At 41.7% G+C, this 17,332-nt stretch overlaps 1 protein-coding gene across 1 annotated transcript in view; it reads right to left on the reverse strand.

The window, feature by feature from the left end:
- The window catches only part of anos1b (anosmin 1b), a 37,980-nt gene extending 21,143 nt beyond the window's left edge, over positions 1–16,837 (reverse strand). Inside the window, exons 1-2 of the mRNA XM_034531334.1 lie at positions 16,661–16,837; positions 6,534–6,581 (exon numbers count right to left, since the gene is read on the reverse strand). Coding sequence (XP_034387225.1) covers positions 6,534–6,581; positions 16,661–16,837 — 225 coding nt within the window. The remainder of the gene's footprint in view (positions 1–6,533; positions 6,582–16,660) is intronic.
- Between the last annotated feature and the right edge of the window lie 495 nt (positions 16,838–17,332).

Raw genomic sequence — 17,332 nt, forward strand, 5'->3', positions numbered from 1 at the left:
AGTTTTAATATTGCCACATAAATGCACAAATGAAAAGTGTCTGACTCTGTACAAACCTAATTAAAAAAATCTGCATAATAATTGTTTTTCTCCTCCAATATTAAAATGACCATTTATACTATTCAAAGTAAGGACTTTTTTTTTTAAGACTGCACTTTTATGACAAACAGAAATCTACATTTCAGGGCATGAGCTTGCCATTTCAGATTTTACACACACACACACACACACACACACACACACACACACACATACATACATACATACATACATACATATATGCATTACACACTCACACACAAGTCAGGCTTTGTGGAACGTGAATGAAAAGTAGCGGAACAAATTCCACAAATCCCTCTAAAAAGCATGTTAAACTTTTGCCAGACCTTTGGAAAAACATGTACAACATCCGGAGCTAACCTAAGTCGGCAGCGGAAAGGCTGGAGGAAGGAGAATAGAGAAAAAGAAAAAGAGATCGGCATGACAGTCAAAAAGACACATGCTTTGAGAGTTTTGTGGTCTACTTTCTCACCTCTCAAAGCACATGTGCCCACCATCACTTCGGACGAAATCCTGACAGAACTTTGTTCCAATTCATTTTATTTCTGTGCTTTGTTACCACTCTATTTTGTATGCAGAGAAGACGGCAGTATAGACAACATGTGTTGGTGTAGGTTGTGGTCAAAATCCTTCACCTACATTATAGGTTAATTGTTAATAACTCTCTCCCCAAACTCATCTGAGACGGCACTGATCTTTCCACATTCAAGTCACAAATCAAAACCCACCTCTTCAGAACTGCTTTTAATGTGTGATTGTGTGCTCTATGTTCTTAATGTTTTTATTTATTTGTATTTATTGTATAGCTTTTAGGGTGATTTTAAAATGTTTTGTAAAGTGTCTTTGAGTACTATGAAAAGTGCTATATCAATTAAATGCACTATTGTTATTACTATTAATAACACACAATGGTTTTAAACTAACTTTCTAAAAAGGTGAAAAATCCACACACATCAATCAGCGGCAGATTTGAAAACCTGATATACTCAACGCATTGCGAGCATGAGCTGGCATTTCAAACAATATTTTGACAACACTAACATATCTCAAACAGACATCTTAATAAACTACTGGACACGTCTTAACAGCAGAGGCAATGGAAATCATTTGCAAGCTTAAACAGGCTATCAAGCTGTTTGCAGTTGTACTTTAAACTGTGGAGGAGAGTGCTTTGGACTGGCACACAGGGAGGACGGACTGTCCAACATTCTCCTCTTCTATCTTTTCCTGCTGTCTTTTGATTATATCATTGTGATGCTTCATTTCATTTTAAGCCAACACTTGATTTGAAGCCGAGTGAGACCTTCAAGTCTGCCAGTAAACAAAGGACCGCCCCCACTGGAACGGCCCCAACTAACACAGTTCACATATCTGGTTCATAAGTGAGGGTATGATGGAGCATGTGTTCAAAGGTGGACTGGTGCACACTGACAGCAGTAGTGTCGGTGACTTGTGGTGAAGGTGGAGCCCCGAAGACAAAGCTTTAATCTTTACTCTGAGTAAAGTCTGTACATACGAACAGCTGAAGGTTTCTCCACAACTTGTTTGGTCTCTGTGTTCATTACGTATCTACCTCTTGCTGTGTATGCCCTTTTCGTAGTTCTAATCCATTTATTTGTATAATAATCACAATCACAAATGTGCCCCAGAGGGCTTTCCAATCTGCACAGCATACACTTGTGTGTCTCTTTTTGGTTGGCCTGTGTATCTTTGTGGCTGTTTTGCATCTCTTTGTAGGAGTGTTGTGTCTCTTTGTGGTCATTTTGAGACTCCTCCTGGTTGGTACTCGTCTCTGACACTGACAGTTTTGGCCCCTGGGCCTGTGCGTGGTAGGCCCGTTCTGTAATCCATCAGTTTTAAGGGAGGAGTGGGGTAGAACACGCATTGTGTATGTGCCTCTAATATACATAATAGTAAAACTACAGTGCTAACGTACAGTATGATGGTCCGTCTACGCATACAGAACTATTTCAACTGGTATTACCGGTAATGTGATCCTCTTAAGAGCAAGTGATGAGGAATGAACACTGAAGAGATGATAAGAGGGAAAGTAACAGTGACTTGATAGCTTTATTCTTTGTTCTGCATCAAACCTGTTGGTTCGTGGACGTCCTGCTGCCTCACACAGCTGGTACACATTAGTCCATCTACTTTGCATGTGTGTAACAGAGAGAGAGAAAGAGAGAGATAAAAGAAGCAGGAGATGGACAGATTGAGGAATTGAGTGAGGGCTAGTTCAGCTTTAGTGAACTCGCATGTGTGTTTCCATGAGAGAGGGTCCACTCATGATGTGACACAAACCATATGCGTTGGGGCAACATCTGCCGTGTGTGTGTTTTGTGCGTCCGGACCCTTATGTAACAAAGGAACAGATAATGCACCACAGTCAATGTAACCATGCTTACCGTCATCTCTTTTTCTTATCCCATCCCAGTTGTACAGAAGCCAAAAAGGTATTCCACTCACGAGAAGAGTCACTTTGGAGAAGTTCTATCCATTTTGTTATTCTTTAACATTCTTCACGTGTCACGGAGAAAGTCCTACATGTGCTGCAGATGTGCTTAACTGACCCCGATGCATTCTGAGATTGAAGTTGCTTCAAGAAAAGACCATGACATTTAAAAAAAAAAAAAAAAAGATTGTGTTGTGTCATCATTTCTTTGAGAAAAACATGCCAAGATGTCAGCCTCTTAAGTGATACAGATGAAATGGGGAATTAATTTCTTCTGTTAGTTTTGCAGCGCAGCATTTTCTGTGTGTGGCAGTAAGCGGATCGGATCGACTGACTATTAACTGAAAACTCAGTGAGTATGGGTCTGGTAAGTATCCCAAATAGAGTGGAGGAAAAGTGATACCAGTCCCCAGATTATTCTGTAAAAATCTCTATCAAAAGTTATTGAGTATGTCACACTGCCAAAAGGCTTTATGGGACCCTGCAATGGAATGTATGTTGAGCCCGAATCACATTTTGTAGGATTGGCCTTACTAATACCCCTTAAATTGGGTTTATAAACATAAGTAATATGTTGCTTCCCCGGAGAAAAGGTCTGAGAATAAACTGTTCAGGAGTGCTTTTCCTCCAACAGATCAACAGTGGAGTCACTCCTCCCTCCCCTCTGACGCTCTTGTTCTCTTGTTCTCTCGTATTGCACCTTTACAATGTGTTAGACCCAACTCGTAGTGCCCGCGGGACCAAAAGTTGTCAAGGACTGAAACCACTGAATGTCCCCTCAGATTTGTTTAACTTATAATCAGATAATTATTTAATTTAAAATAAAATGTGTCCAGTCTTAGACAATGTTTAATACAGGTAAAGCTCTTTTTGGGCCGCTTGCAATTGGACAACATTTAATGATTGTAACGTTGGCTTCTGTTTATATTTTTAAAAAACAGTACTATTTTGTTTACTGATACTCTGGTGTCATATCAGCACTAGTCTAGACTAACGGCTTACTAGTGGAGTTGAAATGACGTGTATCTACAGTATATGATGCCTCCTCATATGATGCCTCCTCATTTCACAACAAAAACCTAAATAAGGTGGCAGCCGTGGCTGGATGGAAATCACCAGGGAGCTGAACGTTTTTTACTTGTTGACTATATTGTATGTCATTTCCAGTAAATATCACAACATGAAATGTGTGTTTTTAAATATTTATATTTATATATATATATATATATATATATATATATATATATATATATATATATATATATATATATATATATACAAATTTAAAATATTTGTTGACAGCACTATTGTGAAGGTGATTATTAATGCAGGCAGACATTAGTGCATGTCATGAATCAAAGAATTGGACAAATATATATGTTGACTTGACGATGGCTGATGATGAAAAGTCAGGAGATCCCCAAAGTTATGACAATCCATCCTGAGGGGAATATGAACATCTGTAATAGCCGTTTCAGTCCAGGGCAAAGCGGTGGACCAACCGAATTACCAAGCCATCCCAACAGCCCATAATGTGACTAAAATATATAAAACAATATAGTCTATAGTTCATTATAAGCTGTTGTTGGGATCTGTAGTTTACCTTCTTTCAACAAAACTGTTACAAAAACAAATGCAGAATAGAGTGGAATTGAAACCTAAAGGTATTAGTTTGCCTAATGAAACAATAATACAGTAGACTCTGCTCGTTGTATGATGCTCCCAAAGTGCATAACAAATTTAAACAAAATAGCGAGCCTTAAATATCTCCCACATGTCCTGTTAACAAATATACACCCCGTGGGAGCATTAAAGAGTGTTGGACTTCCTCCGCTTTATAATTCATTACTTTGATTAATCTTAGGGAATTACAGCTGAGGCTCGGGATACTTTTCTGTATTAATTTATTTTGGTTGGCCTGCTCTGGCGACTATTACAAATTGGGCTGTGTCCACATTCAACAGACTGTAAAAACGGCACAAATTAATGACTGCAATTCAAACAAGAAGAGACACTGTGCAGTATCAGCCCGTCTGTGAGGAAAACTGTGGTTTACACAGCGGCAGCCCCCACTGGCCAGTTTCAGAGACTGTTGTTGGACGTTGGTTACAGCACAGTGCCACACTGGTATTCACACACGTACAACAGCGAGACACAAAGCCAAGGTAATAAAATGTAGACGTAGAAAATATTTTCTCATTCTCTCCGTGTTGTTGTTGAACTCCAAATGTCAGGAAAAGAAACAAAGGAAGGGAGAGAAGGAAGGAACGGATATAGATATGTTTGGGTAAGGTCAAAGGAGCTGTGTGTGTTTGTGTTTGAGGTATTGAGGGGGTTAGGTACCACTGAAGTCTGCTCCGTGAGTTTTGGAGGGGGGCAAGCTCTCGACTGTTGTTGATATTAACCCAAACTGACCTCCACCTACACACACACACCACTGATATACACTTTGTACAGAAAGAAGAAGAAGAAACAGCTTTTCTGCCTCTGTCCAACGAAGCATTTGTAGAAGAATTTGGAAGTGGTACAATAAGTAAAATATGACTCAGGTGTGCTTTCAGCTGGGATGAAGCTTTTAGGTCTGAACCTGAACGGAGAGTTCAGAAAACACATCAATAAGAAACCAGACAGAATCTTTCAACAGGTCATTAATATTGAGCAAGTTAAGGTCAGTCAAGTAAAAGGTCACATTTTGCAGAGCACACAGCATCATAATTCAGTCCTTAAAAGAGTTTCTGATTACTTACATCATTTGTTTAGTAATTGCAATTTTCTTCCTCAAGTGCAAAATCATTTTGTTTTACAATACTGAAGAATTTGATTTTAGACTGTCTGAAATAAAACATGATGATTTGCTAGAAAATAGGGAGACCCCGTTTCTGTCTTATCCAAAAACTGTGCATAACGCTTTAAAACACCAACAGTAATGTCCAGGAAGCTGTAACAAGCTGGACCTGCAGCTATAAATACACGGCATGAATCAAACAATGAATTCACACATACACACGCACACACACTCACACACTCACACACACGCACACAGTGAAGCCCCCTGGCAGGCAGTATTAAGTGCATAAACAGGGGATCTCTTTTGCTCCAGGGTGGATGGATAATGGGTTGGACGTTGTTTCAACTAAATACACAACTTTTGCTTTTACAGGAGACGTGCGGTGGGGAGTTGAGATTCCACACTTAGGGGAAGCAGAAGAAAGACTTTCTCTCTGTCTCTTTGCCTCTCGAGGCAGAGTTAAGGAGTGACACTCTGCCTCTGCTTCTACTGTTGTTGTGTCAGGTGTATCTTGTTGTGTGTCATCACACTCATATCATGGCCACTTACGACAGCCAAAAAGACAAGATGGGTTTAAATGATCAATGTCTTTTTAGGGCTGCTCCCTTTAAGTCGATTAGTCGTCAAAGCCGTAATTTTGGTCTAAAACACAAGATTTAAAGTGGTTCTTTTGCATAATTCTTTGCAGAGAAGCTCAGTCTTACAGAAATGTCGATTCAACCAACTAATCGATTAGTTGACTATGGATGTCTTTCGTCGAGGACAGCGCGACACCTTTTCCCAATGACTTGGACCATCACGCGGATGACAGTTAGATGGTAATGTAGCACAAAGCAAACATACTGTTGTTGCTCGGATTATTTGTATTTTAATGTATAGCTTGCATGCTGAATTAAACTGTTAAACAGATATTAGTTTAAGGTGTGTGCCAGCCAGTCAGACGGGCATAGTTTCCATGGCCCGGGTTCAATACTAAGTTGAGAAATGATGCTTATATATAATATTATGTCATAATCTGTCTTCATTTCAAGCGCAAACAAGGAGCTTCACTGGGAAAACGTAACATGGAGGGTCCAAGTTTTTGACCCTCTGGTCTTTACTTCTGCATTGAAGACTCAGTTTTAGGGTTATGACTGGTTAAAGAACGGGGTTTAAGGCCCAGGGAATTGAATGCAAGTCAGTAAAACATCTTTATAAGTAAAGCCGTACAAGTTTGTGTGTATGAGTATTTACCTGCGCACAGCGTCTGTGGTTTTCACACCAAACCAGAACTTGGTCACTCTGTAAAGAGACGGAGAGGATGAGGATTAAAACAAACACAGAGCGAAATAAACCTTTTACAGACAAATCCTGTGTTTGACACATTCAACCCACATTTGAGCCATTCGTGTGAGCCCTGTGTCTGACATACAGGGAGACAGAAAGCTAAATATTGTTAATAAAAGGTCAGAATAACCAGAGCAAACTTGACAGAAACACTCAACTGTACTCTTATTTACATAATTATCCTTGGGGTGCAAAAAGACTTAAAACTCTGGGTTTGTGGTTAATGAACCAGACAGGGGTCGCGTCAATTGGTGAGATGTATGTTTATATGTGTGTGTGTGTGTGTGTGTGTGTGTGTGTGTGTGTGTGTGTGTGTGTGTGTGTGTGTGTGTGTGTGTGCAGTTACTGCTAAGTGAGTCAAGACCACCAGTACACATCGCTGCTATAACCACCGTGACAGAGGGTGACGTCATCTCATGACCACAGGGACAAAAATACAGATCAACCAAACCAATCCCTCGTTTGTCAAAAATGTGTCTTCAATTCAAATAAAACACCTGAAAAGTAACTTATACATACAAGTATTTTCTTCGCATAATTACATCATTTTGAGATGATGATTCTCTTGTTACAATTACCATAAACAAATAATACAATGGTCAAGATCACTGCTAGCCTCTGTTGTAAGTTATGTTAACTTGTGATTTCATTATCAATTAATCTCTTGATTATATTTGATTATTCCAAAAATAGTTGATCCCATATCCTACAATAATGCTTCAAGGAAACATTATTCAATTTGCTTGTTTTGTTGAAATAGAAGTATAAGAATTAAACATATTCAATTTTTTTTGTTTGTTGGTGTCACACTTTAGATGTTACAGTGTCAAAATGGTTTGGATGCACACTGAAAACCTTTTTTAAGAAAGTCAGTCAGTGTGGCAGAACTGCTGCTCTTTGCTTTGTCATCCTCAGCACAATCATGACGCCATCATCCAACATCAAAACAACTATTACAATACTGTCTGTTGTTGTGTGCGTGCCTCCAGGGAGTATATGAGTGTCCAGTCTGTGCGTGTGTGTCTGTGGGATAAGCCCTCTTAACAACTCCTAAACCTTCTCCTGAGCAGGCTGTATTTAGCCTGAACCAAGCTCATCTCCACACACACACACACACACACACACACACACACACACACACACACACACACACCTCAGGGCTTCTCCTCTTTTAAGTAGCCTTTGTGCTTCTGGTATGATGAGGGTTAAGGGGTTAGAGTTGTGGTAACAGTGCAGAGGTTAAAGGTTAGAGATTAGGGGTTAAGGGCTTTCACGGTACAGAAGATGCTGATTTGACTCATTCACTTGTACCATTCAAAACAGATGCGTACTGACTATTTTGGTGAAATAACTGCTGAAGGAGCTAAATTGGACTTTGGTGTATGAAGATGAGGACGTACTTCCCTTATAAGTTCTATGAAGATGCTGCATGTAGCAGCAACTGTCACTAGAACAGACGAGGAGTTTTACTGGAGATTAAGGCTGTGACTTACTGTTGTGGAAAGATTTTAGACATGAAGAAATGTAAAACGTGTTCATATGGTTTGGTATTTTGAGAGGCTTCAGAGTCCATCCCACTTGGCATGCCTTCTGTGAGGAGGCTCTGGGTGTCTCGAGGTTAAGATAAGATAAGGACCTCTGTGATGTTCCTGAGTCACATGGTAAACTGTCTGGACCAAGGGTTATACATTGTTTTTCCTATGCACAGTGTGTTTTGATTTTAAGTGATTTATTATGATTTATTATGTATTATGTGGGATTTACTATATAAAGCTGAGCAAATGTAATGCCAGTTCAACTTTTTGGTATGCCCGTTTCCGCTTTATGTTGTAATAACTTTCCCACATCACATACAGTTATATAAGTGCTGGTCTGATGGTAGAGTTAAAAGCTTCCTTCTGACTGTAGACAGGGAGGACCGCCTCTCACAATTTTAGATGAATTTTTTTTTAACTGACAAACCATCATTCAGGCTGGCCATTGAGAATATGTGTGAGAATGGTCAGCGCTCCAAGTTCTCCCAAAATGATGTTTGCCTCCTTCCTCTCGTACTCTCACCCCTGTCCACTGCTACAGATGCTTACTGCTGTTGGCAGCAGTGACGAGGTGGTTAGTTTTCAGAGAGGAGACATCAGGAGTGCAAGCAAAATCAGGATCCAATACTGAACAAATACCACAACAATTTAAAAGTTATTTAAAACGCTTGAACAGAAATTCCGTCTGTGAAATAGTTGTTGGACATAATCTTTGAATAAATACTGCAAGTGTATTTCTTGCCCATGCTAGTATGCCTTTAAAACCTGTGTCTTAGCAGTAATCTGTTGAAAGGGAGAATGCTGGGACTGCTGCTTAACAAGCTTCCTTGGATAAGAAAGAAGAAGAAAGCGGTGGGGCATAAAAGTGATGGTGAAATCTCTGATGAATATATTAGTAACATGTCTGTGGGGAGGGAAGGATGGAAAGAGGAATAGAGGAGAGGAGAAACACAGTAACGGCTGTCATGGTATCACGGCACAGACAGAGAAACACCTTCCTCCTCTCTCCACCTTGTCTCTCTTTCCTCCCTACTTCAAAGCCCTTTCTGACCACGCAAAACTGACGGCGCCAAGATGCTACTAAATTCATCAAATATTACCGCGTTTCCATGGATACAGCTCATATAGTAGCACTTTACAGCAGCAGTTTATGTCACACAGACACCAAGTCTGCTACTGCTTCTTTACTTCTAAGTCCACTGGTAGTTGATCTAAAGACAAACTTTGGAAGACATTTAAAAACACAAGTGTTAACTCTATTCAAACATTCATACACTGCTCTGGAATAAATAAATGAATTACACAGACATATTGTGAAATATATAAATATCCTAGAATCTAGGATATATCTAGGACCTAGATGCTCAATCAAGGTGGCTTGAACAATGTTGTCTTCCAGCTGAATGATGGTTAATCCAACCAACCTCCTGTCTACCTTTGGGTGGAGAAAAACTACAGAAGAGCACTCAGTCATTCTTTGTGTCTTTAATTCTTACCCTCCAACTCTTTGCCTCGGCATCTCCACATTGCTGCCAACTTCTCTAAAGATGACAGGAGGATGTGAAAATGATGGCGATGACATAATGCAGATGCTCCACTCAAAGAACTGAGGACAGTTAAACATCTCCAGACTTTTACTGTGGAGATATCAAGCTGCTTTCCCCGCTGTTGGCCTCACATCTTCATCCCCTATCTTCATCTTTTTCACGCTCTCTTTCTGTTTCTGTCTTCCCCGCCATAACTTCCCCCTGTTTCTGTCACTCCTCTTCAGAACCCTCTGCAGCACACACACACACTAGTGCACACACACGTTAACGTACACACACGCACACTGATCCCAAGTCAATTTCATGGGACATATTTGCTGTCAGAGCCAATCAGGGCAGTTTTGATGGGCCTTTGTGCCGTACGGCTATTAAACGGTGGTCGGAGTGGAGTTTCGTGGGGTCTCAGTGAGTCGGTGTGTGTGTCGGTGTGTGTGTCGGTGTGTGTGTGTCGGTGTGTGTGTCGGTGGCAAAACAGCTGCACATGTTGAGGAAAAGTTGAGACAAAGTTGGGGGGAAAAAAGGGAGGATTGGACAAAGCAGACTGGGAGAAGAGAAGAGAAGAGAAGTTGGATGTGGGAGACTGAGAGGAAATGGGAGAGAGAGAGAAAGTTGAGAAGCGCAGAGGGAGACGGACAAAAGATGGTGAAAGATGGAAATACATATTAGTTAATAGGCGCAGAAAGTAGACTGGCTAACAGTGGCGGATACTAGTTGTGAAACAGGATGCAATAAATTTTGCTGAACTCTCTTTATCTGGCTGGAGTTATTTTATTATTAGGAAGCCAACATTTTTCTATAGTTGAAGACTTATAGTTATGGATAAAGTTGTACGTGAGGTATTGAATAACAAAAAAACTATAATTCTTTATTACAAAACAGTTTGGTCCAAAAGCTTTTGTGCAATTTATGGTGAATGCACCAAAAAACGTATTGCATGAAAAATATATAATAAGAGAATTTCACTCCAACACAGTTTATGATTTATGATAGGACTAAGAATGGAAATGTGCAAAAGTTAAATTTAATTTTTAGGATTGATTTCCACATAGCTGGATTTCACACCAACACTAAAAACTCTAGGTCTTAAAACTGTTTTCCATCCTGAGAAATTTGTCTGAGCCTGAGACACGAGAGAACCGACACGGGAAACACGTCAGAACCAGAACCGATCCACGGCGTAAGAAACAGCACTAAAGGACTCCCACATGGCTCTGATGACAGCTGCATCCACGGTGATCATTGTTGGAGAATAACAACCTGATATTACTGGATGCAACAGAAGGAAAGAAGCAGGGACACAAACACACATACACAGAAATGTGTGCACGGTCAACATGCACGCGCACAGCTGCACACACCCTTCAGTGTTTGAAAGAGAGTGAGATATAAATCACACTTCTGCCAGATGCAGCGATAAAAAGGGAGTGTGTGTGTTTCTGCGTGTTTCTGCGTGCGTGTGTGCGTCTGTGTGTGTGTGTGTGTGTTTGTGCGTGCGTGCGAGACAAAGGCAGAGTGTGTGTACACATTACGTTTGTGTGTGTTGTGGTCAGTGTTTGCGGTGAGGCGCAATAGAAAGTCTATTTAACATAAGGCATTAACTCTGTTAATCAAACCCAGATGACCCCGAAGCAATCAAAGCTAAGTTGTGCGTGTTGTATGTCTGTGTTGTTTGTGCGAGTGCGATTTGTCAATGTATCTTGACTAACTTCCACTCAACAGAATATGAAATTCTTCCAAAAAAGCCCATGTTGAGGTCGGAGCTTTCCAGACAGAAGCCCTTAATTAACTTACGTGCATGCGTGTGTGTGTGTGTGTGTGTGTGTGTGTGTGTGTGTGTGTGTGTGTGTGTGTGTGTGTGTGTGTGCGTGCGTTTCTGTGCAAGTGTGTCACGGTTAGTGTTTGTGGTGCCCCACATCCTGTAAACAAACAGTCACAACAAAGTGGTTGTTATACGGTCCTGAACTTTGCCTCATCCGACAATTACAGCATCCGTCTTTCTGTTTCGGTTCAAAATACCATTGATAACCAAAATGCTCCAAGTGATCAAGAAATTATAAGAAAAAGTTACACTTATTTGCTTTCTTGCCGTGAGTTAGATGAGAAGATGTATACCACTCACAACTCTCTATGCTAATTATGAACCGACTTAGCTTTTATAGGAATTAAACAAATGAGTGTCATTCCCTGGGCAACAAAAACATATTTGACACACACAAGCCATCCTTTAGCATCTGTATGAGACGCACCGGGCTTTCAAGTTAAACTCAAAGTACTATTAGACAGGTGAAGTAAGGAGCAACAATGTCTGAGTAGGAAGAAAGAGATAGATGGAAGGGTCATACAAACACAGGACTTTCACCCAGAAGACCATTGTTTACGTGAAACCGAAAGTCGACGCAAGTATGTCACTTAAAGAAACTTCCTTCACGTACAAAACGGAGACTACATACCTGAAGCTATGCAACAAACATACTTATTTTAACCCAACCGTGACCGTGCCTCAATATGTGAGGAGTTGGGAATGAGAATGGGTTGGTTAACCGGCCGGCGGTAGCTTCATATTCGAGCTGCGGATATGAGCGTGACCACTGGGAAGAAGAATGTATTCGATTGCTTAAGTATCAGATATAATATGCCGACAAGGTTTTTATGCAATCAAATAGTCGTCTTGTCTGTCTCTCTTTCTGGAGCTGAGAGAACAAAGCCGTGCCGCTCAATGCAATTAAATTCCAGCTGTAATTGACTGTCTTGGAATGTCTCGGTTTCAGGTGAGAGTCACTCCTACAATGCCACAATTTAATCCCCATCTAACCCTGCCGATCAGATGACGGTCAGTCACACAGCTGCAGAAAGAGGCAGATGCTTTATCTCAGAGGTGAATCAAACAAACCTTTTGTCTCCTACCGCCACCCTCTGCCTGTCTCTCTGCTCACCTGTCTGCCTGCATATCAGTCCACATTTTAGCCAGTGTATTAGTTTGTCAGGTTGTCTGTCTACGTGTATGTTTGTTACACCTGTCTGTGCGCTTCTACCTGCCTGCTCGCCCTCACGTCTTTCCATACCCCCCTGTCTGTCTGTCTGTCTTTGTGCTCGACCACGTCCGTCTACCTGACCTTATCTACCCGTCTGTCTCCGTGCAACCTGACCTGACCGTTGTCTCTGGTCTTTTTCAGAGCGTGACTGGTTGGCTGACCGACCTCTGGGCAGATTAGAGTTACCTACCGCAGAGCAGCTGGGACACACACACATATGCACGCACACACACACACACACACACACACACACACACACAGGCAGTTCATTCAGCCTCGCACTGGCCTTCAGCCCCGGCTCAAACCACTAACCAGCTCGTCAGCACCACAGACTCGTGAGTGTCTAAGACGCGCAAACTAATCTGATCTACCACGTATGTGAAAAAAAAGATCCAGGGCTGGAATTCTTTCGTATTTTTAGAAGTTTATTTACATCAAGGAAGAATTTGGGAATATGACAACATACCAGTAAATATATACTCATGTGCACACACATACACACCCAAGTAGCTATAACTACACTATTACACCATACAAGGGAAAGTAGTGGAAAACCCAGAGGAGAAGCAGAAAGAGAGGTGTAAATAGAAAAGTGGTGACTCACATTCTTGTGGCTACAAACTAGCCACACACACACACACACACACACACACACACACACACACACACACAAAGAGAGAAAGAGCCAACAACACAGGGTTCAGCCACATGAAGCCAGAGGAAGCGATGTGTGTGTTTGTGTCTTTGTGTCCGAGTGTGGTGACAGAGTAGGATGAGTAAAGCTCTAATTGCCGTCACTGATGTTATAGTTACTGGAGCTGTTATCAAAAAGGATCCTTTTTGGTTTTTAACGTTATGTACTTTAAATGAACAGTCTCTCCCGCCCATTAATCACTATGTGTTCTCGACACTGTCCTATAATAGGTTCAGGGAGTGATGCTGTTCCCCAGGATGTGGCTCAGAGGAAAGTTTCCTTGTTTACTCAAAGTGTAGAGGCTCTTTTTAATTTGCTAAAACAATCAGTGGATTATGAGAAAGTTTTCAGTGTCCCTTTATATCCTAGAATGAGTTTCTAAATCGCAGGACAACATCGTTCTTTCTTGTTTGTCATTGTCCTGCTAATCATTAATGACTTCAGCACCAACTTATTTTTCTTATACATATTTCAATTTGGGCTGCAACTAATGCTTACTTTTATTATTGATTAATCTGACTATTGATTTCTGAATTCAATTCAATTAAATTCCAATGAGATGACTTAAAATAACATGTTTTGTCCAACTAATAACTAATTGATCCTGAACCAACGAATAAAATGATCCTGAACCTAAATCAAATTTAAATCATGTAAGTGGAATTGTTTGAATGAAAATAAATATGTCAATAACTTCATTTGATTTAATTAAAATATATAATCTTAGGGGATAAAATAAATCTAAACTGGAGATGGAAAATGTGCTGCACAGCAGGCTACACCAATCAAAGGGGAATGACGATGATGTTATTGTCATTGTGACGTCAACTTGCCCAATAAACAGTCTGCGTAAGACCACAATGTTTCACTTTTGATAGTATTCATTGTACTTAATTAAATTCCGTCAGCAGGATTTTCTCTGATATGCGCCATGCTGTTAACTCTCTGGCTAGTTGGACAAAGGCTCTCTCCATTATGCAGGCTCCAATGATGGTAAAAACTTTCAGCAGCAAGTGAATACAATAAGCCAGAAGCCAGATGAGGCTATGCACGAAGAAATGACTGCATCTGCTCTACTCTCTGAGACTCCGCTCTCCTCTGCCTGTGACTGTCTTTGCACGAGTCGAATGAGAGACAGAAGCTCAAACTATTCTCCTCTCCAACAAGTGAGCGAGGGTCCACGGGATGTACATTTTGTCATTAGAGGCATCGGCATGCAGAGGCTCTTTGCGAACATCAGCATGCCTCCAATTTATTGTGACTGCGAGGCCAATGCACTACAAGTTACAACTAACTGCGCATACATTGGAAAATCTAAAGGGATGCTGAATTTGAAGAGAGGCTGTGTGAAGAGGTTCATACTGGCTACCCACATTTACAACTCATCCTTAATCAAATGAGCAACAATTCGTGGAGGGAAATGGCTTTGAGTTTGGGAGAAGAATGTGAAGACATTCTCCAAGCAGACTCCAGACAGTAGTAAAAAATGAAATACTACATGTCCGTGGGGTCCGCAGCTTTTTTCCGTGTACGAGTCTGTGAGTGTGACAGTGGATGCAAGCCCTAAATGCAACATCACTTTTAAAGCTGAACATCTGGCCTGTTTGCTACCTCCCAGTCAGTTGGTTTCATTTCCAACACTGCCGTTTGGATGCTCAACCACTGACTACTGCACTGCACTTCATAAAGTTTAAACCAAATGGTCCCTTTCTCACACCTCCATTCCAGAACCCCCCCCCCCCCCCCCCCCACACACACACACACACACACACACACACACATCTTACTGCTAGAGAGTCATCCAGGGGCCACCCTCATTACCCAATGCACAGGTGCCGGGAGTCTATTCTGGATCGACGCGGGCTAGGCCAAACTTTTGTTTTATCCATGAACATATGCAACCCCCCCCCCCCCCCACCACACACACACACACACACACACACACACACACACACACACACACACACACACACACACACACACACACACACACACACACACACACACACACACACACACACACACACACACACACACACACACACACACACACACACACACACACACACACACACACACACACACACACACACACACACACTTCTACACACCCTAGAGCCACTCCGGCTGAACTCTGCGGTTAATGACTTTCCCACCCACTACACAGCATGCACATGCTGAAGCCGTTAACGATAAGTGGCTTTTCGAACTTGGTAACGTCCTAATGTCCCCGTTAATCACATTCCTCACTACAAAGGCCACAGAACATGGGCCAGCGATTTCACTGGGATGAGTAATTTTGTCGTCTACTTTAAACCAGTAACCTACTTTTGTATTAGGGTACCATTGGCCCTCTGAGTACTAACACAGGGTAACTGGATGGCATTGAGTGGTCATTCATTCTCTGAACACCCCTAAAAAGGAAAGAATATTTTAAAGATGTTTATGATAGCCACACAATTATAATGAGGTGTAGCAATAGCAGTGGGGCCTTTTCACAAATCAGACCAACACAATATGATTTTGTATGTAATCTTTCAATGTATTGATTAAGTGTCATTACCCAATTTGAAGTCAATGTTAATGTCTGTGGCTACCTGCCTCACTGGGAACAGATTCAGCCATATATACACTGCAGCTTCTGCTTCACTAAGGTCATGATGTGGATTATGAGAAAGTAATGTTAATCCTTCTGATATGTTTATCTTATCAATTTGACGCTTGACTGCATCTGATTGATTCAAGATGCTCATGCCTGCCCCTATTTCTGTTCATTTCACCCCTCAATACCCCCCCCCCCCCCCCCCCCCCCCCCCCCCCCCGGTGGAATATTTTATGGAGATAAGTCAGTCTCAACATTAAAGCAAACATATTAGTTAAAATAAATTGCATTATGCAAGATGGAACCAATACTGAATCCACTTAACTACACGGACTAATACGGAGAGAGATGCAGCAAACAGTATGCTGTTAAAAAACACTTGCAGTGATAAGCAAGTGACCTGTAAATATCAGTAATGCACCTGAAGAAACTAATTAGGGAAAACAAAACGCAGCCTCATTACCCTGTTTGATGATTACAGTTTACTCTCACTTTTGAGAGTAAGTTTCACGACTACCCGTCTTTTATTATGACTTCTCGTGTATGTTACACAGGTGGTGCCGTGGACCGCTGACTGCAGCTCATAGTTGGCTCTTAAATAGGGGACATTGTGGTTGTCGGTACCTGGAGGTGTCTGAAGGCAGTCGTCAGCTGAGTCATATGCAGAGTGAGGCACCTGGACGTGCATCTCGCGCTGCTGATTTTCTCCTGCACGTCCTCCTGCTCCGGTGAACTCCTGCGAGCCCGAGTCACCGCCAGCACCGCGCACAGGAGCACAAACGCGGCCCGACAGACTGACATTACTCCGTAAAAGATACGAATTAAAGGAACGCGCACAAGTTACACGGCAGACTTCTCGTCCTCGTGTCCGGGCTCGTCGGCGTCCTGCTCTCGCGACCCTTTAGGCTCAGAATGAAAACATCTCAACGCTGCTGCTGCTGTGTGCGCGCGACCAGCTCGTGGAGCGGCTTTCCCCTCCTCGCTCCTTGCGGACACTCCCACCGCCGGTACAAGTGCGGCCATGCAGAATTATCATAGCGTGTCATCATCCTCTCAGCCTCTTCGATTTGATTCATTCCTCCTCCAATTAGTCTAGACATCATCATCATCATCACTCCCATAAATGCAGCTCATAACATGATCATCATCATCAAATTCACTTGAACTTCCCTCACCTTCATCGTCATTCTTTTATTTTGCCATTGCAATCATTGGTGCTCATCAAGCAAGCCAGTAAACGTCACCACTCACTCACTCACTCTGTACCTGTGCACATTATACCAACATTATCCTCAG

Source organism: Cyclopterus lumpus, chromosome 4 (assembly GCF_009769545.1).
Source record: "Cyclopterus lumpus isolate fCycLum1 chromosome 4, fCycLum1.pri, whole genome shotgun sequence".
Lineage (NCBI taxonomy): Eukaryota > Metazoa > Chordata > Actinopteri > Perciformes > Cyclopteridae > Cyclopterus > Cyclopterus lumpus.